The sequence below is a fragment of the Peromyscus californicus genome, unplaced genomic scaffold (genome assembly GCF_007827085.1).
Source record: "Peromyscus californicus insignis strain IS unplaced genomic scaffold, ASM782708v3 Scaffold_1__1_contigs__length_55948999, whole genome shotgun sequence".
Taxonomy (NCBI): Eukaryota; Metazoa; Chordata; class Mammalia; order Rodentia; family Cricetidae; genus Peromyscus; species Peromyscus californicus.
In genome coordinates this window covers 17,908,373-17,932,274 of record NW_026294492.1, presented here as the reverse complement: position 1 = coordinate 17,932,274, position 23,902 = coordinate 17,908,373, and the positions used below count along the sequence as shown (strand labels likewise).

The window sequence follows — 23,902 nt, the reverse complement described above, 5'->3', positions numbered from 1 at the left end:
GTCTCTGATGAACATCAGTGCCAGAGGTTTTGCAGAGTGCTGGCACATCAGAAACATTTAATTCCAGTCAAATGAGATTTGTCCTAGTGATCAGTAAACGTAATACCTTATATCTTCATTGGTTACTTTCTCAATGTTGTGTCAAAATATCTGACCTAAGTAAGGAGTAAAGACTGATGTGGCTCATGGTGCCGGTGTCTCAGTCTGTTTCTGGGTGTGTGGTAAGACAGCCCAGGAGTGAGTGTGAGTGGAGGAGCAAATTTGCCTAGCTCATGTGAGCCAGGAAATAGAAATGTACACAGGAACTTACCAGGGCAAAATAAAGTACCAAGTAAGAGGCCCTAGTGACCGCCTTCCTCCAGTTAGACCCCACCTCCTACTTTCATCACTTCCCAATATGCCATGATATTATGATCTGTTGCTTAGATTAGAGTTTCCATGATTACTGTTTGAAAACCAATTACATCTGACAACCAAGCTCCTAAATACGTGGACTTGTGGGAGACAATTTATATTCAAGCCCTAACCTTAAATGAATGAAGGACAAGATGTAGATAAATGATTTGATAAACAATTTTTGAATCAATCAGATACAAAAGGATCCTACTGCAACATAATACTGGTTGTGTATGACAAAATCCTGGCATCATCATACTGAATGGGCAAAAAATGTATGTGTTTACACTAACATAACCCTGTCTAACCTCACAGCTCTTGTTCAGTTTAGTACTTGGAATTTTAGCCAGAAAATTAGGCAAAAGAAGGAAATAAAAAGTATGTAAATAAGTAGGAAAGGATGCAAATTATTGTTGGATAACATGATTCTCTAAATAGAGAAACAAAGACTCCACTGAGAAATTATTAGAACTTAAAAGCAAATTCAGTAAAGTTGAGGATACAAAACTGACATCCAAACTCTGTCATGATTCACCAGTGGGTAAAGGTGCCTGCCTCTAAACTTGAGGACCTAAGTTCAATCCTTGGGTCCCACAGACAGAGACACTCACCAAGTTGTCTTCTTTTCTCCACATGCATGCCATCATATGCATAAACCCCTTCCCCTAATTCAAGTGTTAAAGGAAACAAAGCTGACATAGCACTTTTCTACATTAATATTAAACTTGCAGAGAAAATCAAGAAAGCAAGTGCTTCATAATACAAACAAAATGCCTACAAGTTACTTTAACCAAGATAATAAAAGGATTTCTGTATGAAAAAACATTGATAAAGAGATTGAAGAAAGGGCTGGAGAGATGGCTCAGTGGTTAAGACCACTTGATGTTCTTCTAGATAGAGCACCAGAGTTTGAGTCCTAGCACCCATGTTGGGTGAATTACAACTGTCTGTAACTACAGCTCCAGGGTACCCTTTTCTGGTCTCTATAGGCACCCACATACACATGTTCTTACATGCAGACGAATAAACATACATAGAAATAAAAATTAAAATTTTAAGAGATTGAGCAGGACAAAATGGAAATGGAAAAAATAGAAGTCTTCATTGATTAATTAATATTATTAAATTGTCCCATACTACCCAACGCAAATTACACTTCAGTGCAATTTTGCTCAGAATACTATTGACACTCTTCAAAAAACTAGATGAAGACAGCCCTAAAATTGATATGAAATTACAAAACACCTTTAGTAGTCAGAGAAATCCTGTGGACATAGAAAACTGGAAGCATTATAATGTCTAATTTCAAGATATACTGTAGAAACATAGTAACCCAAACAGGATGCTATTGGCTAGACAAAGACACACAGACTAATGGAACAGAAAAGATATGCCAGAAATAAAAACCAATGCATCTATAGTCATCTGATTTCCAACAGACATCGGATTTCCATCAAACATTTGAGAAAGGACGTTTCAATAATCAGATATTTCAATAAATGGTGCTAGGAACTTACATTTCCTCAGTTGAAACTTTACCTCTATCTACTTTACCACTCGATACAAAACCAACTCAAAATGGATTACACATCTTAATATGAGATCGGAAACTTCTAGAGCACAACAGTGCCATCTGTTGAGGACCAAACATCTCAACATGAGCTTGTGTGGATCATTTCAGATTCCAGTCAAACCAGTGGTTAAACATAACTTTATAATTAAAGACACTACCTCATCTTATTTCCGGGTATGATGCCTACTTCATAGGTTTTCAGTCATCCAATTAGAAAACAGAAATCACAGATCTTTCCTAGACATCATATTTTTATTTTGTTTATAATTTTTTAAAAACACAGCTTGAATAATGTGTTTGGGAAGGAAAATTATTTTTGACATGGTTTGTGTATTCCAGAAATTGTTTCAGCAGTAAAAATAAAGAATAGGAGTGAGAACAGTTGGCAAACTAAGAAAAACACTGTTGCTAGAAATAGGGAAGTGTAGATACCATACATTTTCAGACATGGAAACAAACAGATAACCCCCGAGTGCTTTCATCTAAAAATAAACTACTGTAACCTCCCCCAGTTTTGGGGATCAAATCTGGGGCCTTTTGTATTGTAGGCAAACTCTCCCTGCCTCTCCCCTTAAGACAGGGTCTTATTATATAGCTCTGGCTGTCCTGGAACTATGTAGATCAGGTTGAACTCGAAATCACAGAGCTCCACCTTTGCAGAAGTCATACATCTGCCTCCCAAGTGCTGGGATTAAAGGTATACATCACCACACCTGGCTGGGGGCAAACTTGTACCCTACCACTGCTAATTTAAATTATTTTCCAGTTATTTTTCTGTGAAACAGGACTACTTTTTGTTGCCCAGCTGACTTCAGACTTCTGGACTCAGACATTTCCTCAGCCCCCGAGTATCTGTGACTTTATGCATACACTACCATGCTGTATTTCTCTATTTTGCTTCGTTTACTTTTGTTCGTTTACCCCCACTCCCCACCCTGTACATACACAAACTTTGGGAATTAGTTCTCCTCTTCAAATATGGGTTCCAGGGACTGACAAGCACTTTATCTGCTGAGTGTTTCTCTAACCCTCTATTGTTTTCACATAGCTGTAGCCCAGGCTGGTCTGGAACTGAATTTCTTTGTATCCATCATCCAATTGACTGCTGGGATTGTAGACATGTAACACCACATCTGGCTTTACTTGTTTATTTAAGATTTATTTACTTTTATGTGTGTGTATGAATGTTTGCTTGCATACACGTATGTGTGCCACATGTGTGCCCAGTGCCTCCCAGGACAGAAGAAAGTGTTGAATCTCCTGGAGTTGCAGTCAGTTGTGATCTGCCTTGTGGATACTGGGCATTGAACCCAGGGTCTCTGCAAGAGCAGTTAGTGCTCTTAACTGCTGTGCCAGCTCTCTGTGCAGTTCACCCACTTAAACTATATAATTCATTGGCTCTCAGTATCTTTTTTTTTTTAAAAGATTTATTTATTTATTTATTATGTATACAGTGTTCTGTTTGCATGTATCCCTGCAGGCCAGAAGAGGGTACAAGATCTCATAACAGATGGTTGTGAGCCACCATATGGGTGCTGGGAATTGAACTCAGGACCTCTGGAAGAACAGCCAGTGTTCTTAACTTCTGAGCCACCTCTCCAGCCCGGCTCTCAGTATCTTTACAGAGTTCTGTTGCCACCACACAGCTTTATAATATTCTGTAATCCCAGAAACCCTGTGTTCTTCAGGCATCGCTCTCAGCCTTTCTGGTGGATTCCCAGCACTAGGAAACCTCTCCATACTTCCCGTTTCTGTAAACTTGCCAGTCTAGATATTTATGTCAGTATGATTCTGTGATATTTGGCCCCTTTGCCCATATTCTTTCAGTTAGCAATATTTTCAAGCTTTATCCATGTTGTATCAGTCATCATTTTCTTGGAGGGATGTCACTGGGGAAAGAGTTTTTACTTTGTAGATCAGTCTTGCCTGCAAAACTGTGTAACCTAGGTGTCCTCAGACTGGTGGTCCTCTTGTCTCAGCCTCCTGAGTGCTGGGTTAGCAGCCTGATTTTCTTCATTTGTTGACCTAGTCCAGTCTGGATGTGTACTGCCTTTTGTTTATCCACTCATTTGTGGCTATTCACTTTCTCTGACTTTTAGGCTATGAGGGAAAATATTGCTCTGAATATTCACATACAAATTTTTCTTTGTGGATGTTGCTGGGTCATATGTTAACTCTTAAATAGTGGAAAATCTGCTTTATTTGTTAGCAAAAGTATACCATTTTACATTACTATCCAGCAGTGTGTGAGCGTTATGATTTCCTTAAAACCTCACCAACACTTTTTTTTCTAATTATAGTAGTTTTAGTGGATTTAAAGTGGTACCTAATTTGGTTTGATTTCCATATGCTTAGTTTAATGATATGCCCTTTGCATGCAATCTTTGGAGAATTGCTTTTTAAATCCTTTGCCTATATTTAGATTTCACTATTTGCGTTGATCATTTATTATAGTTATATATTTTTGACTTGAGACTTTTGCAAGATATATAATTTTAAAATAGCTTCTTAGTTCTCTTGGGTTGTCATTTCATGTTTTTTTAAAAGCATTTTTAAAATGATTTATTTATTCTTATTTTATGTGCATTGGTATTTTACCTGCATGTATGTCTGTGTAAGGGTGTCAGATCCCCTGGAACTGGAATTACTGACAGTTGTGAGCTGCCTTGTGGGTGCTGGGAATTGAACCCAGATCCTCTGGAAGAGCAGCCAGTGCTCTTAACTGCTGAGACATCTCTCCAGCCCCTTCATTTCACATTCTTGATTACATCCTTTGATGCAGGAAAGTTTTACTTAAAATTTTTATTACAGACCCCCCTATATTTTTTTATTACATTTAATTATTTTTTGTGGGTGCACATGTGTGCATGCCATGGCATGCTTAGGAAGGTGTGCAACTTTTCAGGGGTCAGTTATCTCCTCCCATTGTGTGGGTCCTGGGAATCAAACTCAGATCATCAGGCCTATTGGCAAATGGCTTTACTCACTGAGCCATTTATAATAATCTTGCCATTATATTTTGTAATTCTGGACATTGAACCCAGGGTTTTGTGCATGCTAAGCAAGTGTTCTTTGACTTGCTTTTTTAAGATTTTAATTCCTTCCTTCCTTCTGAGGTAGTCTTGATATGTTGGCCAGTCTGATCTCTGACTCCTGGACTTTGTCGTGGTTTTGCACATGCTGCTCGGATTTTAATTTCAATGTTATCTTTCCTTTCTCTTTTTTTCATCCTCATCCTTTTGGTTGCTGTGGTTTAGATGTCTGTTGCATTTTCTGTGCACTTTTAATATTGATTTCTCTATATTATGTATTTGTGGTACAATTATTAAAATTTAAGACTGAATTATTATTAGCATCAGTGTTTACATTTTTTCTTTCCTTAAGTTTTACATGGACTTTTTTTCCCAACAGCTCTATAGTGTCAACCCTTCTTGCTCTTATGGATGGATTAGATAATAGAGGTGAAATTGTTGTTATTGGTGCTACAAACAGACTTGACTCTATAGATCCTGCACTCAGGAGACCTGGTCGTTTTGACAGAGAATTCCTTTTCAACCTGCCTGATCAAAGGGTAAGACTAGGTTTTTGTTTTTTTTTTTTTTTTTTAAATTGTTGTTATTGACACACACACACACACACACACACACACACACACACACACAAAATATACACATACATACACATATGTAGTATCTTTGTAACTCAGTTACAAAATATATACTTTGAAGGTTATATTTTCATTGTTAATTTTTTGCTTATGGGATATCTTACTTAATACAACAGCCTGTGTTACATTCCTTGTTAATGCACTATAGGACTAAGGCATGAGAATTTTAAGTTGAGGCCAGCCTGGGCTATGTGGTGTTTTAAAACAACTGGAACGACAGCAGCAAACTGTGATATTATTGAACAGTTCATTTTTGTTTTACTAGCACTTACCAGAATGTCAGTAACCTTAAGGAAAGGAAAGTTCCTGGTTGGGTTCCTGGAGATGCTTATTTGCTGCCCCTCCCCCCAGTGAGGCAATTATCATGTATACTTATCATGTGTCTCTAGTTGGCCCCATAAACTTCTACAAACATTTATTTTATTAGTATGGGTATTTTCCATGTATGTAAATGTACTGATTACATGCCTGGTGCCCATGGAGGCCAGAAGGAGGGTACTGGATCCCCTGAAACTGGAGTTACAGATAAGTCACTGTGTAGGTGCTGGGAACTGAACCTGGGTCCTCTGAAAGAGCAGTGAGTGTTCTTAACTGCCGAGCGATCTCTCCTGCCACCTCTCCCTAAAAATATGTCCATAAATATTCTGTGCCCAAAATGTTAATCATTGTATTTGTTGTATTTAAAGGTGTAATATTTAAAGAATGTTCCCTTAAGACAGACTAGTATATGGCCATTTATTACAGAAAATGTTATTTAGTATGTCATAAAGTTCTTTCATTCCTAATTGTACTTGAAATTTTGTTAGTTTGATTTAGCTTGTTTCTTAAATTTTCATGAGAACTCATCTTTGAGATGAGATATATTGTATGAGTGTATATTGTTGCATGTGAATTACCTGATTTACATACTTAGATGTAGGTAATTAGGACTATAGAAAAGCAAAGAATACCCTTTGCAGAATAGTTTCATGCCTCAGTTTGACTTCTGTCTGCATAACCACCTATCATTGACTTAGATTTGGATCCACAAACTATTTTATTTATTTATTTTTTTGAGACAGGTAGCTCTGTCTGTCCTGGAACTCTCTCTGTAGACCAGGCTGGCCTGCCTTTGTCTCCCAAGTCCCGAGATTAAAGGGTTTAAAATGGTACTAAGTTCACCTTTGTCAGGACAGCATATATAACCCCTCCAACTTTCTTTAAAAATATTTTTAATTTATTCTTTGAGATTTTCATACTTTCATATAATATGTTTGATCATATCCACCCACCATTTTCTGCCTTCAAATTGTCCCGGATTCTCCCTCACTGTTAACCCATTCTCCCAACTTCATATTCTCTTAGGCCCCTCACCCTCTTTAAAGAAGTATCTCACTGAGTGCTGACTTAGTGCTGCCCATATACACAAAATAAATGGGTTTGGGGTCATCACTGGACTATGGGCGACCTACTCGTGGTACACCTCCAAGGAAAAATAATTCTCCCTCCCTCGTCAACTGCCAATTGCTCCTCAGCTAGGGATGGGGCTTTGTGCAGCACTTCATCCATGCTGCCATTTTGACTGGCTTGATCTTTTGCAGATCTTGTGCAGGCAGTGATAGTTGCTGTGAATTCACGAATAACTTTATCATGTCAGCAAATAACATGTCACATCCTCTCACCCTTACCTTCTTTCTGCCCCTTAATCCTTTTTTTCACTGTTTTATTTGTGTGTGTGTGTGTGTGTGAGAGAGAGAGAGAGAGAGTATAGATGTCAGATCTGCAACTGGAGTTACAGACCGTTGCGAGCTACCATGTGAGTGCTGGGAATTGAACCCAGGTCCTCTGGAAGAGCAGCCAGTGCTCTTAGCCCCTGAGCCAACTCTCCAAAACCCTCTGCCTCTTCTTCTGTGATGTTCCTTGACATTGGGGTGGGGTTAGGGTTGGATATAGTCTCACTTTCATTGCCCAGATGCAGCTGCCAGGACTGTGTCAGCGCCTGGAGGTGGACTTCATTGTAGGAGATGGGGCCAAAGTGGGGACTTGTGCTTTGATATAGACAAGTATCTGTGTGTGACATCTCACAACAGCTAAGCATAGGTTTTTTTCCCTGCCAGTACAGGGGGATGTACTAAGTTCGTAGGAGAGAAATGAGGTGACATGTGTATGTACACTTCTGCCTATCCCTAACAATAATAACTAAAATTTAAAAAGTGATGTGGCAGAAAAGTAAAACTAAATAGTCACACATTGGTGATTTCCTTATTAGTCAATGCCATCACTGAAGTTTCTTTACCTCTTAGAACATTAACTGTCTCAACATAGAGAAACAGAGACAACAGTCTTAGGTTTTATAACTCATGGGTTGATGTGGATGCCAAGGTGTTTAAATTTCTTTTAAAACAAACAACAGATTGGTGTGGGGGTTACAGTCAGAATTTGTTGCAGCTGAAACATGAGAAGTCAGTGCTATCTTATGCCACTGTACTTTTTTCTTAGGCCAGAAAACACATCTTACAGATCCACACCAGGGACTGGAATCCGAAACTGTCTGATGCTTTTTTAGGAGAATTGGCAGAAAAATGTGTTGGTGAGTGCTCCTTTTTGAGTTCTCTGGACTGTCATTGCCTGTTCTGCTCAGCACCCCTTTCCCCTTATTTTGAAATGTGAATGAGTACAGTTATGTCTTTAACTTTGTGACAGAGGGCTCTGCATTCATATTTAAAAGTTATAGAAATGTTTCACTTAAAGTTTGAACACTTCTTAATTCAGTTTTCATCATATCAGGTGTTTGATGAACAAAGCTTAGTAGTAACATGGCTTTCATTGAATGCTGAATATCCTTCATATTACTACAGTGTCTCCTTTTAGAAATTATCCCTTCTCAGAAATTTTACTACAATAACAAACATAAGAGAAAAAGGTTCACGTAGATGGACAAACTGCAGTCTCCTATGCTGTATAGATAGGACGAATAGGCTCAGCTTTATTCGTATGATCTAGAAGGAAGCTGGGTGGGAGGAGTTATCAAAGAAAATACTTACTGGTATTCGCCATGTTGCCTCAAATATAAAACTTCATTTCAGTTCATCACAGCTGAAAACCTCCCCCACAGAGTAAATAAGCATTGCTGTCCTAAAGGATGAGCGCATTAATAACCACAGGAGATGGAACTCTGGGCTTTCTTTCTAATTAGGTCTGAAATAAGAGATGAGTAGTAAGTAACAATATATACAAAGGAAATTTCCCCTCCTCCTTCCTCCTGGCAAGAGAGCAGGCACCAAAACTGGTTCATGTTTTCCTTTCAGACTCTGCAAAATATAAACAACAAATAAACAAGAAAAAACTACCGTCTCCATGAACATTTTAAGCATTATGAAGAAATCCCTTAAATAAATCCACTAATAGCATATACTTGGGAAAACTTTAAAGTTAACAAAACCAAAAGAACAACTTAGTTTAAAAAAAATCATTGTAATCCACTATCAAATAATTAAAACTTAAATAGAACATTAGTCCATTCAGTTAGCTACATCCGAATTATCCTCTTCATCCACAGGGACTTCCATCTCGAAGCAGCATCCCTCAGCTTTTGAACCACAAAGACCTCGACATCTTCTGGTGAGGAGAACCGTAAATCTCTCCAGCACTACTCCAGTTTAAGCTCTGCCTGGTATAAGAGAGCATGCGCCAAACCATTTCATGTGCATTTGGCTGGATCTTTGCAAAGCCTTGTGCTGCTTTATGGGAGAGGGTGGTACTTGGTTAAAAGACAAAACAAAAAAACCAGTCTTTCCCTTTTTGAGAGATTTGTCCCTTTTTATTTATCATATTGTGGTGTTAGTGTTCAGATCAGACTGGGAAACTGTAGATTTTTCTGTGAATCTGTCACAGAATGATCCTTAACTGAAGTATACAGAAGTCTTCAGGAAGTTAGAAATTCCCTAAGAGATAGCTATTATAAAATCACTTTCTATTACCCTACCTTCCATCTGAGATGTTACACACTGCAGTTTAATCCTTCATCCTGAATATTAGAGTCTTAGTTCCCATAGTGTGTTTCCAAAGGTCAATCAGTACTCCTCACTTTTCCAAGTGATTTATTTTAGTTTGTATTTGGTCTTTAAAAATATTTATGATGTAATTTCTTGCTGGACTGAAAAACTTCTCTTGCCTTCCCCTTTCCATGGGGTGGCAGTATAGTATGTAAATCGGTGTATATACCAATAGCTTCCTGGAGAGGGACATAAAAATCCATTGTCATTAAATGACTATGTGTTCAATTATGGCATTTATTTCATTTAAGAAACCAGTTCATGTTAAAAATAGTCAAATGCAGGTCTTCAAGTAGGAATAGAACAATAAAAAATTTTAAATTTAGTTTGAATATTACTTTATATACCCCAAATATGTTTCAACATGTATGGTTTCAGTTCAGTGAAATTTATGCCTAACAGAAGATTTTGCAGTCTTGATGAGTATCTGCAATTTCGCCTTTTATAGGCTATGGATTTGGTAACTTTTACCTTGAAATAACTTGGAGGTTTTTGCATGCATATCAGGTATGTTTTTTAAGTAGTAAAGAAACTTAAAAAAAAAAAAGCTGGTGTTAAGAATGTTTTCGAAAGTAATCGGAATGTAAAATTAGTAAAAAGATTAACTTATTTTTTCTGTTTCTTTTCAATGAGAGGCTTAAAACAAAGAAATCATGTCTGTGAAATATCTGTATTGTGGGCTTCCATTTTGTTTGAAATTGCTTTTTGAGAAAGCCTCAGCAGTAGTGGTGCCCACTTTTAGTCCCTGTGTTCGGGAAGCAGAGGCAGGCGGATCTCTGTGATTTCAAGGCCAGTCTGGTCTACAGAGTGAGTTTCATGACAGCCAGGACTGTTACACAGAGAAACCCTGTCTTGAATAAATCATAAAAAAAATAAGAAAAAAAGGAAAAAAAAGGAAAAAAGAAAATTTTGACCCTTGTTTCAGTCTTCAGAAAAATTCTAACTTAATAGTAACATGCAAGGATCATTTTCCTTTGCTTCTGTCTGTCAGTGTTCAGTAGAGCATTGCTTAGCAGTGGGGAAGGCTGGGTTATGAAAAGGGACACTTACTTTTACAGGTCAACTTTTAACTCTTAGAAGCTTGTAGTACACCTCCAGTATCATCTGTTTTCTAAACTAGACACTCTTGAGAGAACAAGTGTGTGTACTATGAATTGCAGCAGGGCCAGAGCCCTGTCTAGGAGGCCTATGTTTATCCAAAGTGTAGCAATTTTAGCCTGAGTCTACTGAAACATACATTGAGTGAGTGGTTCTCAACTCTTTTGTGTGCCAGAGTAATTGCTAAACATTTCCTAAAATACATATATTTAAAATTTGAAGCCCTCAGAGATTATAATTCACTGTTGTGGGGCCCAGGAGTTTGCGTTTATCTTTCCATTTTATTCTTCATTCTTAGGTTTCTTTTTTTTTTAAGAACCACAGAATATGAGCCTGTAACACTTTCTCACAAGCAAATGTAAAGAAAATATTCCCCATCTTTTCTGGTTTATTGATTGTGATAATCCATTGAAAATTTATTTTAGAAAATGGGACCTGTTATTGTTAATAAGCTCAATTATATGTGGACTAGATTAGGAAAGAATGAATAGTATATTGCTGTTGTATATAATTAGCATGTTACTATGGCAAATGTAGAGTTTTTATGTTCTTGGAGAATTTATGACTAAATAATCCTGTAGTTGCTGTTTGATCTGTTGTAAAGAGGACACTGCGTGCTCATTAACTGTGCAGGTATTTATGAGAAACAGAAATGTGGTTGTTCTTACTTGACGATGGCTGTTTATTTTCCTCTTTCTAACTTTATGCAAGTACTCTGTATTCAGTTTTGTTAAAATAGTGTAAAAACTGTATGTCAAAGAAAAATGTACTTTAAAGAAGATTTACTAATGGAGAAGTATAAAATAGAAGTCTAGTGATAAACCTAACTCTTCCGAAGAATTATTTGGGAGGTAGATGATTGTTATAATATTTATGCTTAATCTGTTTAGTTTTTGAGGCAAATTCTCACAGATTGCATTTTCTACTCTAATTTGTGAGTCATTTTTTTTCCGTAATTACCAGTATTTTGGTTTTTATAAGCTGCATAAGGTCAATGTGGAGTGTAAAGAGAAAGATAAACTTGATAGAATTTTCTGAGTTTAGGGTACCATGTTCTATAACTTGTTCAAATGGCTCCCCCTGCTGGCTTAACAAATAATTGTGACCAAGTGAAATTTATTTTAATTGCTGATAGGAAAAGCCAGTTTGTGACTAATCTGAAGGTTTCCCCCTACTTCTTTGTTTTTCTCTTTTGTGACAGGGGCCTTTAGCAGATCATAGTTTTTTTTTAAGTATATATTTGTTAGGATTAAATGGATATTAGTGAATGTAAGTGTGGGAAAACCGGAGAGTTTTTCTTTAGTCTTCATTCTTTGGTGCCTTTGGAGGTGGGTGGGTGGATGGCTTTGGGTAGCTGCCTGCTGACCACTACTGCACTGCACTCAGGTCTGACGGTGAACTATGGGGTTTTGAAGACTCTGCTTATGCACACCTTTGTACCGCTCTTTCATATGTGTTAAGGAGTTAGTAAGAGTATAAAAATGAAGCCAAGAATGGTGACACATGCCTGTAATCACAGGTACTTGGGAGGTCAGGGCAGGAGGATCAAAAGTTTAAGGCCAGCCTGGGCAGTTTAGTGAGATTTTGTCTCATAATAAAATCAGTGAAGGACTAAAGCTGTGTCTCAGTGTAGAGCATTCGGGTTAAAGTGCTGATTAAGAACAGTGAGGAAAGAGCGAAATGAAACTGTAATTCTTTGAAAAGTTGCCCTGAAGAAAGCTGTACATTACAGTCAGTGGTTTTTGACATACAATACAGGCAGGACTCTTTTGTATTAATATTGCTAATTTATGTTTTTGTTAATTTAAAATACTTAAAAACATTTTCAGTCTTAAGTGAACATTTTTGCCAGGTGATTTTAAGGTGTCGATTTTAATTTTACTAATAAAGCAGTATATAATTGATGATGATGTGTTATTTTAGATAAAGATGTATGCATTAACAAACCATAATGGTACTTGGAACAATTAACTTAACTTTGTTACTTTTCTCCTTTTGTGCATTAGGCTACTGTGGAGCTGACATCAAGGCCCTGTGTACTGAAGCTGCCCTGATTGCCCTTCGGAGGCGTTACCCCCAGATCTATGCTAGCAGTCATAAACTGCAGCTAGATGTTTCCTCAATAGTGCTCAGTGCCCAAGACTTTTACCATGCGATGCAGAACATTGTGCCTGCTTCCCAACGTGCTGTGATGTCTTCAGGACAGGCGCTGTCCCCCATTATAAGGCCATTGCTAGAAAGAAGCTTCAACAACATCTTAGCAGTTCTGCAGAAAGTATTTCCTCATGCAGAAATTAGCCAGAGCGACAAGAAAGAAGGTACTCTAAACTACTTTTTTATATTGTGAAAACAGGAAAAAAGTTTCCTCATAAGATTAGTTAGAACTTTATCTATGTAAGTCATCATTGACTATTTCACAACTTGCATGTTGCCTGTATATGGTGGTTGCCTGGTGAATGTTTCTTCTCTCTCTCTCTCTCTCTCTCTCTCTCTCTCTCTCTCTCTCTCTCTCTCTCTCTCTCTCTCTCGAGTTTTTTGAGACAGGGTTTCTCTGTGTAGTTTTGGTGCCTGTCCTGGATCTGGCTCTGTAGACCAGGCTAGCCTCGAACTCACAGAGACTGCCTGGCTCTTCCTCCCAAGTGCTGGGATTAAAGGCGTGTGCCACCACTGCCCGGCCTGTTTCTTCACTCTTGTGTAACCGTATTAATATGGGCGTGTTATGATTAGGAAATTGACCATAATAATAATAGTAGTAGTATATATAATAGCTTATTATAAAGTGCTTGCACAAATTATCGCTCATTAATCCATATCACAATCCTCTGAGTTAGTTACCTCATATATAGAGGAGGAGATTGGGCACTTTGGAAAGTAATTTGGGTTATGTTAGGTCACTCAGTAAGATTTGAGCCAATTCAAACTCAGGGAGCCTGCCTGCACAGCTTATGCTTTGGGCCTGCATTATTACAATAATACTTTTGTGGATTCAGCTCATCAAATATATTTTGATGTTATTGACACAACACTCTTTAGTGCGTTGTGCTGATTAAATTGTGAGCTGTTGGCAAGGGAGTTAATTTCAACCTGATGGTCCATAATTTTAAATTTAATTAAGCTTCAAGATTGATTAGACTTTGGACCTGAGATAAAATCAGAGTGCCATTTTTAAAAAAAATCACCAATTTTCATGGAAAAAACAAAAGAATACAAGTTTATGCTGGAGATGTAAGTCAGTGAGAAGCATACTTGTCTAGCTTGCCTGAAGCCCTGTGTAAGTTGGATATGGTAGGGCACACCTGTAATCCTAGCACTGGAGAGGTGGAGGAAGCAAGATCATCCGTAGCTACATTTGGAGGGCAAGGCCAGCATGACTATATGAAACCTTGTCTCAAAGGAAAGGAAAAAGAAAGAAAGAAATTTAAGTTTATATTGAAATCAAATAAGACCTATTACTAAATTTGAAGGTGAAGCAGTGGGAGTTTTATTTGTTTGTTAAGACAAGGTCTCACTATATAGCCCTGGTTGTACTGGGACTCCTTTGTAAATCAGGCTGGCCTCAACTCACAGAGATCTGCCTGCCTCTGCTTCCTAAGTTCTGGGACTAAAGGAGTGTGCCTGGTATGAAATAATGTATTTTGATTAATTTCTCCTTTATTTGGAGTGTAGTTTATACCACATAGAAAATTGTTCAAAGAATTATAATAGAATCATTGGCATTATTTAGTGAATATCAAATGAATGTATTCAGTAAATCATGAATATTAATCAGTTTGACTATCATTATAAATATATTTTTCCGAGACTGTAAATTTTTTTTAAGATTTATTTATTTTATGTCGATGAGTGCTCTATTGACTTTATGCCACAGAGGGCATCAGATCCCACCATGTGGTTGCTGGGAATTGAACTCAGGACCTCTGGAAGAGCAGCCAGTGCTCTTAACCTCTGAGCCAACTGTTCAGCCTGATTCTGCAGTTTTTTTTATCAAAGAAAACTTTGCATAAAATACTATGTAGAACACTTTGTACCTGAAATTTTTTGTCAGGTAGCATATAGACAACTATCCTGGAGCATACCTGTGACTTAGGCTCTCTGCTGTGGTGTGTGTGTGTGTGTGTGTGTGTGTGTGTGTGTGTGTGTGTGTGTGTGTATATATATATCTGATGTGTATGCTTTTTGTCTTTTCTGAGACAGAGATTCAAGCCATCACCCTAGCTTAGCTATGATGTGTGTGTGTCTTTACCTAAAACTTTTCACATAAAAAAGAAACCTTTCATTTATTCTGAGAGGTTTTGATAGTCTTTTTTTCTCTGTTTGAGAACTTCCATTTTCTGGCATCGTTACCTTTTCCATAAACTTTCATTTTCACAAGTGTAAAGTATGCTTTACTTCCAACCAATAAAACTAATATGTATTAGTGGAGGATAACAACTAAATTTTATTTAAATAAATCCTTGACTACTTTATATGTATTTTCTGGTTTGTTTTATTCTTTAATATTTTTCCTTACACTCGAATCTTTCCTTGTTTGTGACATTATCACTCAAAAGATTTTAAGTTATTTTCCTCAATTAATTTGAAACTATTAGTTTTCCTAATGTTTAGGTTTTAAAAAATTTTTCTTTTTCCATTTTCATGTGTGTGTTAGTTAGCATGTGTATCTTCTCTGTGTGGGTGCACATGTATGTTGTTGGTGTGTGTTCTTGTGGAGGCATGCAGTTAATGTCAGAAAGCATGCTTAATTGTGCTTTGCCTAATTCATTGATGTGAGTCCCATTCAAACCAGAGATAATCTAGTCTTGCTAGCCACCTTGCTCTGTGGATTTTGTTTCTGCTTTCTGAGCTTGGGATTATAGGAGGGCTTCCATTCCATTGTATTTATGTGGGTCTGGAGGTCTGAACTTACGGCAAGCACTTTAACCACTGAGCCGTCTTCCCAGTCCTGTGTCTTATTTTTATAAAGCATTCCCTTCCTCCCTGCCTCCCCGTCTCCTTCCAAACCCCTCTTCTTAGAACCTTGACATAGATAGGATCTTGCTATGTTACCCAGGCTGGCTTTGAGCCTCTGGGCTCAAGCATCCTCCAGTCCCAGTGTTGTGAGTAGCTGAGATTACAGGTGTGCTGTGCTATGACCACAGCTGATTTCTTTCAATTGCAGTTCTTTATCTTTTACTCATAGAGCACTGCACCGATTGACTGAACTGGCACTTTTGATAGACATATGTATATTGTGCTCTCAGTGGAAACTTTAGTTATAGTTAGTTCACTGAATGGTAACCTTCAGTCCCATGGAGGGACTGATGCTACTTGAATGGGTACACAATGGTGGACATTGACTTTCTAACTCTGTGGGGTTTTTTGGAGGGTGTGTGTGTTTGTGTTAAAGTTTTAATTTATTTTTAAACATGTGTTTGTGTGTGGGTATGTGCGCTTGAAGGCAGGTGACTGCAGAGGCTAGAGGTTTTGGATCTCCATGGAGCTTAAGTTACAGGCAATTGTGAGCTGCTTGATGTGGTTGCTGGGATCCAAACTTGGGTCCTCTGCAAGATCAGTATGCATTTTTTTCTAACGATTTATTTTCATAGGGACTATATAGCAGGCTTTCTTGAACTGCCAGCCCCCAAATCATGACACAGAGACTTATTATTAATTATGAAAGTTTGGCCTTTTTCTTTGGCTGTTAACCCGTTTCTGTTCATCTACATGTTGCTACATGACTCATGGCTTTTACCTCTCCTCCCTCATGTCTTTCTTTTTTTTTTTTTTTTTTTTTGGTTTTTCGAAACAGGGTTTCTCTGTGTAGCTTTGCGCCTTTCCTGGAACTCACTTGGTAGTCCAGGCTGGCCTCGAACTCACAGAGATCCGCCTGGCTCTGCCTCCCGAGTGCTGGGATTAAAGGCGTGCGCCACCACCGCCCGGCCCCTCATGTCTTTCTGGTGACTCTGCCTTTCTTTCCAGAGCTCTCTCTGTCCAGAAGTCTCAGCTATACTTCCTGCCTAGCTTTTCACCATTTAGCTTTCTTTTCACCATTTAGCTTTTTATTAAACCAATCAGAGTGACATATCTTTACACAGTGCAATCAAATGTCTTGCAACAGGGCTGGAGAGGTGGCTCAGAGGTTAAGAGCACTGGCTCTTAGTCCCAGTAACGGAGGAAGTTCACTACCATGTATAATGAGATCTGGTGCCCTCTTCTGGCATGCAGGCAGAACACTGTATACATAATAAATAAAATCTTAAAAGGAAGATTTATTTTTATATATGTTTATGTGTCTGTGTGAGTATATGCTATGTGAAGGCCAGAAGAAAGCATTGGATCTTCTGGTGCTAGAATACGAGTTTTAGCTAATTGACAGATGGGTGCTAGGAACTGAACTCTGGTCCTCCAGAAGAGCAGCAAGTTTTCTTAACTGCTGAGCCATCTCTCCAGCTCCCCCATTTTTTCTTTTTCCTTTCTTTATTATTTGTTTTTTAGGAAGGGTTTCAGTAAGTAGCCTTTGCTGGCCTGGAACTTTCTATATAGACCAACTTGGCTCCAAACTCCCAGAGATCCATCTGCCTCTGCATCCCTAGACTCTCTCCACCCTAATGTCATCTTAATTAGGCAAGTCTTTGTTTGAAACATGATGTCATTTAAAAAGTACAGGGCAGTTTGCTTATTGTTGATTTGGAAGAACTGGCCTTTGCTCAGCTGCCTTCTTAACTGAATGGGATATTAAATAGGCTGGTTTTGTCCAACTTGAACTCACAGGAGCGATTTTATGAGGGCACCATTTCTTTCCCAGACCATTAAGACAGAAAAGTTTCCCAAATTACAGTTTTTAGTAAATGTGAATAATTTTATCAAGGTGATAGAATCATGTTACTTACATTTATAAATTATTAAAATGCTATGGTTTTATCAATTTGCCTGATTAATCTGTATTTTTTACTAGATAATATGTTAGCTGATGACACTTGATTTTTAACCCCATTTCCTTTAGCTTTAGCATTGTTATTACACAAATTTTTAAGACTCATAATTCTTGTGCTTTTCTTTTGACAGATATAGAAACTCTAATTTTAGATGATAGTGAAGATGAGAATACATTATCAATTTTTGAGACGAGTTGTCACTCAGGATCACCAAAGAAACCATCGCCAGCTGCTGCTATAGCTAAACCTTATCTTCACTTTACAATGTGAGTAATTTATATTAAATTATTTTCAGTTTAGAATGGCTTTTCTACCTTACGTTTAGAACACAGTGCAGTTTATTGGTAGTTATATTCTTGAGGCATTTTTCTTTGTTTGCATACAGTTCTGGAAAGTTTTTACTGTGTCTGCTTTGTGTATTGTGTGTGTGTTAATAATTACGTTGCTGGTTAGGTAATGTTTATTTCCAAGAAAGAGAATGTTATATTCTAGTTTGTCTATTAAAAAAAAAGGCAGTTTTTTTAAAAATTTATATATATATATATATATATATATATATATGGGGAAGGATCATTACCTTTGGAAATCTACTCATTGTCCCTCCTTTATTTGAACTAAAACGGACAGTTAAGAAATATTTACCACCATTCGTGGTACATCAACTTTTGATAAGTTTAGATGAGGCTTTAGAGATTCCAAAGCTACTAAAGAGAGTTTGAATTAGAAATTGCTCAGTAATTAAACAAATAACATTTTATTATTTTTTAAAATTTATTTCTATTTATTTATTTATTTTTTTGTTTTTCGAGACAGGGTTTCTCGTGTAGCTTTGGAGCTGACACTAAAACTCACTCTGTAGACCAGACTGGCCTTGAACTCACAGAGATCCATCTGCCTCTGCCTCCTGAGTGCTGGGGTTAAAGGCGTGCGCCACCATGCTAGGCCTGGTTTCTACTTATTATCAGGTAGCCCCTCAGCAGGCGGCCTCAGGCCACACCACCACTCTGGCTCTCTCAGTCCGTCACCACTGCCCTGCAACGTTTTATTCTTAACAGAGCATTAGTTTACCCTTTTTTAATCGGAGTTTTATTGCTTTTCTACTTACCTTTATCTTTTTCCAGTCTGTGTTATACAAGCTTTGGTTGTATACTATAGTGAATAAACATTTTTCATGCAATTGTAATTTTAGATTGAGACTAAGTGCTTTTCAAATACTAAATTTTCACTACTTCCATTTACATAATCAGTACCATAGTTAAAGGATACTAAAGTTCCATTCAGGTAGGCTTAAGCCCCTGTCTTCAGGAGACTGCATATGTGTCCTCTTTCTCTCTTTCTCTCTGTTCCTCTCTCTCTCTCTTCTTCTCTCTTATTCTCTCTTCTCTCTTCTTCTCCCATCCCCCGTAGTCTCTCTTTGAACCTTAGGCTGGCCTATACCTCAGTTTGTAGGTAGTCTAGGATTGCCTCAAACTTATCCTCCTGCCTCAGCCTCCCAAGTGCTGGGATCACAGATGGGAGTTACCATGTTTGGATGGGTTACATGTTCTTTAAAGTATTTTGAACAAGTTTAAGCCTTCAACCTGAATTAAGAGTTTCTCCCCTTGTAGATTGTGATGAAAAGTTGATTTGATTGATTGTATGCATTGTTAAACCTTTCTTGTTTATCATTTAAAAAAATTTTTTTTTTATCCTTTTTTTTCCCCCCTTGATGTGTTCCTTTACAGCCAACTTTTCTCATTAGGAACTTTCTTTTTCTTTGTTTCCACTTCCTTCCCTTTCCGCTTGCAGGGAAGCTTTCTTAGACTTTTCTAGCATTTTGTAAATCTTTTTTTGTTGATAGTCATAGGCAAACTAAATACCTTTTTCTGCTCTTTACCTGTCTGGCCTGTCTGTGTGTATGTGTGTTGCTTAGTTTTTTAAAACAAATTTAGTTGTTTGAATTTGAATTATTCATTAGCAAGTGATAGGAAATTATCAGAAGTCCTTTATTTCAACGTTGTAAGATAGATCCTGCCAGTAAAGAAACACAGAAATAGATTTTGTTTTTAGAAAACTTGTTTCCACAGCTATAATTGATTTTTTTTTTTTTTTTTTTTGGTTAGGAACATTCTGTTACTGGTTTAATGTGTGCCATTGGTCTGGCTCATTGGTTTAGTTCAGCTTTTCTAAAATAATGGGTTTAAGTTCAGCTTCCTTTACACAAGCTATTCTAGTTTCCCAATTAAGTTGTTGTTTTGTGGAGCATGGGGGGTGCAGCCCCCTCCCTCCCCCGTTCTCCCCGTTCTCTTAAGACAGGAGGCCTTCATCTCACTGTGTAGCTGAAGCTGCTTTCACTCTCATCTTCCCATCTCCACCACCCACGTGCTGGAGTCATAGGCACCTGCCGTCATTCTTGCACCAGGCTTTTCTTTTTAGATGCTTCAGTAATAGTCAGTAGTTTATCTCTCTATTTACTCATTCAAAACATTTTCTGTTTGCTTATGGTATGCTAGAACTTAGACTTGATGCTAAAAAGCATAAGGTGGAGCTAGACACAAGTTACTTTTTAGTCTGAAGACATTTTTGTTATTGGCATTGGCAGAGATTGTTATGTGTTCCATGAAAGTAAAATTTCTGCTGGGAAGTGCAGGAAAGCTTTATAGGACATGTCGTCACAGTTGATGTTCACATGAGAATGAAGGAATGGGAGGTGACATCTGAAGACTTGCTACAAACTAGACATGTGCTACATCCATAAGCCATGTATTTGTGGTGTCATTTTATGAATGAGGAAACTGAAGCACATGTCAACTTAAAAGTCCAGAGTCTTTTTTAGTGGATTGTAGACCCAGGCTCTGTGCTGTTCATTTCCTGTAATCTCCCCACCTCCATTGATAATTTTATTTATTTTGAGATAAGGTTTTGCTGTATAGCCCTGGCTAGTCTTGGATTCACCATGTAGTCCCCAGATTGACTACAAACTTGACTACAGACTTGCAGCGTCTTCTTATCTCAGCCTCTCAAGTGCTGGCTTAAAATAGGTTTTTTTTAAGCTTCATTAGTTAATAGTCAAATTTTCATTGGGTGACTTGACCATATGATATTTTTCAAGAAGCATGCAGATGAAAATAAAGGCCTTTAGCAAGGAGTATATATAATTTCATTTGATTGGTTGGGTTTGTTTGGTTTTGTTTTGCTTTCTGTTTGAGTAGCATGTGTTAGTATGCTGGGTCAATGTTCCACAAGGCAGTGGTAAGAAAGCCTGGTGTAGTGCGGCTCTGCAGTCATGCTGCCTGGGACTTGGCTGACAGGTTTCTGGGAATTGTCTCCCAAAACAGTACTGAAATCTGTTTTTAAATTTAAGAAAAAGTAGATAAAGATGTATGGATGAAAATAAGTTTCTTTTTTCTTTTATATTACCATTGTGGCTTAGAAACAGAGCTTTCTGAGGTTTTACAAATGAAAATAGCTTTGTTTTTTCTGATTAGAAAGATGATATATTCTGTAGAAAATTCAAGTAATGAAGGAAGTAAAAATTAAACCCTGAGCAACTGAAGGAAACATTTGTTGACTATACTTTCATGTTCCATTCCCCTTGTGCTTATAATTAGACTTTCTTCCCCAAAGTTAATGTGACTTACTTTTAAAATACCATCTACTTATTTATTTATCTATTTATCTATCTATCTATCTATCTATCTATCTATCTATCTATCTATCTATCTATCTATCTATTTGTGTGTATGTGTGAGAGAGAGATCAGTCTTCTGGAGCTGTACTTACAGGCAGTTGTGAGCCTCCTGACTTGGTTGCTGGTAGCTGAACTCAGGTCCTCTGGAAAATCAGAAAATGTTTGTTTGAGCTATCTCCCCATTTCTGTAACTTATTTTTTAAAATTTATTATTCTGGGAATGTAATTTCATGTTAGGATATATTTATGTTGTTTTAAGATATCTACCTAAGCCAGGCGGTGGTGGGGCACGCCTTTAATCCCAGCACTCAGGAGGCAGAGCCAGGAGGATCTCTGTGAGTTCGAGGCCAGCCTGGTTTACAGAGTGAGGCCAGCCTGGTCTACAAAGTGAGATCCAGGACAGGCACCAAAACTACACAGAGAAATTCTGTCTCAAAAAGATGAGGCTCTGAATGCCTTGTATTTGAAGACTTAAAATCCATCTTTACTACATTTTTGGTGCTGCTTTTCTTTTAAATTTTTTTTTAGATTTATTTACATTTTATTTTATGTGTATGTTTTGCCTATGTGTATGTGTGCCTGGTGCCCATGGAAGTCAGAAGAGGGTTTCAGATTGCCTGGATCTGGAGTTACAGGTGGTTGTGGGCCACCAAGATGGTACTGGGAATTCAACCCTGTTCCTCTGTACTAGCAGTATGTGCTCTTAACCATTGACCCATCTCGCCAGCCCCACATGCTGCTTTTCTTATATAAAATTCTTCAATTAATGTGATTTGTTTCCTGGAATGCCTGTTTTGCTCCATTGTTCTGTGGTTTTGTTTGTATGTTCATGTGGGTACACGTGCATGGCTTCAAGGCCATTCTCAGAAGCCTTTTACTCTGTTTTTTTTTTTTTTTTTTTTTTGAAACAAGGATTCTCTTGCCCCAGATGTATTTCTTTGTCGGGATCCTTCCTGTTCGATTAATAGCTAAATGATATAGTCTTGCACTTTCCAAGTTAATATATATAATGTGATAGGATGAAAAATTGCTGATTTTTCTTTCTTTTAGAATGGATTTTATGCTTACACGTCTTGGTTCTTACTATAGTCATAGATAGTCAATGTTTTAGAGTCATGAGTAATGAAAAAGATGACTTTTCTAAGATGAATAGGTTTTATGAATTTGAAGTTTGATCATTTTTATAGAAATATTTTCCCTGCTGATTCATGCATATTAATATTCAGAATTTTTAAATCCCTATTGTGTCTACAGGTCACCATATCATCAGCCAACCTCTTACAGGCCTCGCTTGTTACTGTCTGGAGAACGAGGTTCAGGTCAAACTTCTCACCTTGCTCCAGCACTTCTGCACACACTAGAAAGGTTCTCTGTGCATCGGCTTGACCTCCCAGCACTTTACTCAGTCAGTGCCAAGACACCTGAGGAATCGTGTGCACAGGTATGTTTTTCTTGCTAGTGTGCACATAGTGGGTAAGCTAAGGATTTTTCAGAGGATGATGAATACTAACTTTTTATTAGCTATTGATTAGTATTCCTATGTTAGTACAGTGTATACTTTAAAAATGAGTTCAGTGTGTGTGTGTGTGTGTGTGTGGTTTTTTTTTTAAATGATACTTATTGAAAATGTAATGTCTCAAGGAAAGAAAAGCATTTTTGCCTTTTCAGATCCCCTTTTCAAAATTGTGTCTGTAGAGATGGTTTAGACTGCCTTTACTTAGAGCCTCATCAAAGGAAGGAGAATAATATGTAGTTGAGATGTCAGGAGTTGACATATGATAGAATAGTGATAGTAATTAAACCGTGGACATTTGTAGTAATAGTTTATAGTGTTTTTCTTACTTGATTTTCAACTCTTCTGAAATTCTTATGGCTTATGAAGCAGAGTTCTAGATGGGGCTATTTACATTTGCTCAGGTTTTTATATACAGCCAAAAATATATTCTAGAACTATGGAGAGTTAAGGTAAATAAATTTTTGTCTAAGGAGGACCATGTCGCAACCACTTCTGTATCTCTGCACAGTGTTCACATAGTGAGAGATCTTTTATCTTTCCGTTTTCATGTCTGTGTGTATTCATGTTTGCATGTGTGTGGGCATGGTTGTGAGTACAAGTACCTCTGGAGTCCTGAGCTTGATGTTGGGATATGTCTTGGGTACTGCTTCCTTGTTATTCAGTGAACTAGGATCTCTCAGCCAGACTCAAGGTTGCCAGGACAGATAATTTCACTAGCCAGTTTGCTTTGGGGATTTCTTGTCTCTGCTCGCTGAGGCTGATATTAAAGGTGGCCCTCCATGCCCACTCAGCATTTGCATGGGTTCTGGTGATCTCAGCTTGAGTTCTTGGCTTTTTTGGCAAGCACTTGACTACAGAGTCAACTCTCCAGCACTTCCTTCATTTTGAAGTGTTTTGCTCAGTTGCTCAAACTGGCCTGGAACTCCTGGTCTCAGCTTCCTTAGTTGCTGGGACTTGAAGTGTCTGATATCGTTCTAACCAGGAGGTGCTTGTTAAATATTTGAATATTGGTGTTTCTAATAAATAAGATGAAT

The 23,902-nt window shown here is 37.7% G+C and overlaps 1 protein-coding gene across 2 annotated transcripts in view; it reads left to right on the top strand.

Moving 5' to 3' along the window:
* Positions 1-23,902, top strand: part of Atad2b (ATPase family AAA domain containing 2B) — a 137,304-nt gene that overhangs the window by 55,889 nt on the left and 57,513 nt on the right. For both annotated transcript variants that reach the window (XM_052745964.1, XM_052745963.1), the window contains exons 14-18: positions 5,381-5,540; positions 8,115-8,205; positions 12,775-13,086; positions 17,813-17,948; positions 22,607-22,793. In XM_052745964.1, coding sequence (XP_052601924.1) covers positions 5,381-5,540; positions 8,115-8,205; positions 12,775-13,086; positions 17,813-17,948; positions 22,607-22,793 — 886 coding nt within the window. The remainder of the gene's footprint in view (positions 1-5,380; positions 5,541-8,114; positions 8,206-12,774; positions 13,087-17,812; positions 17,949-22,606; positions 22,794-23,902) is intronic.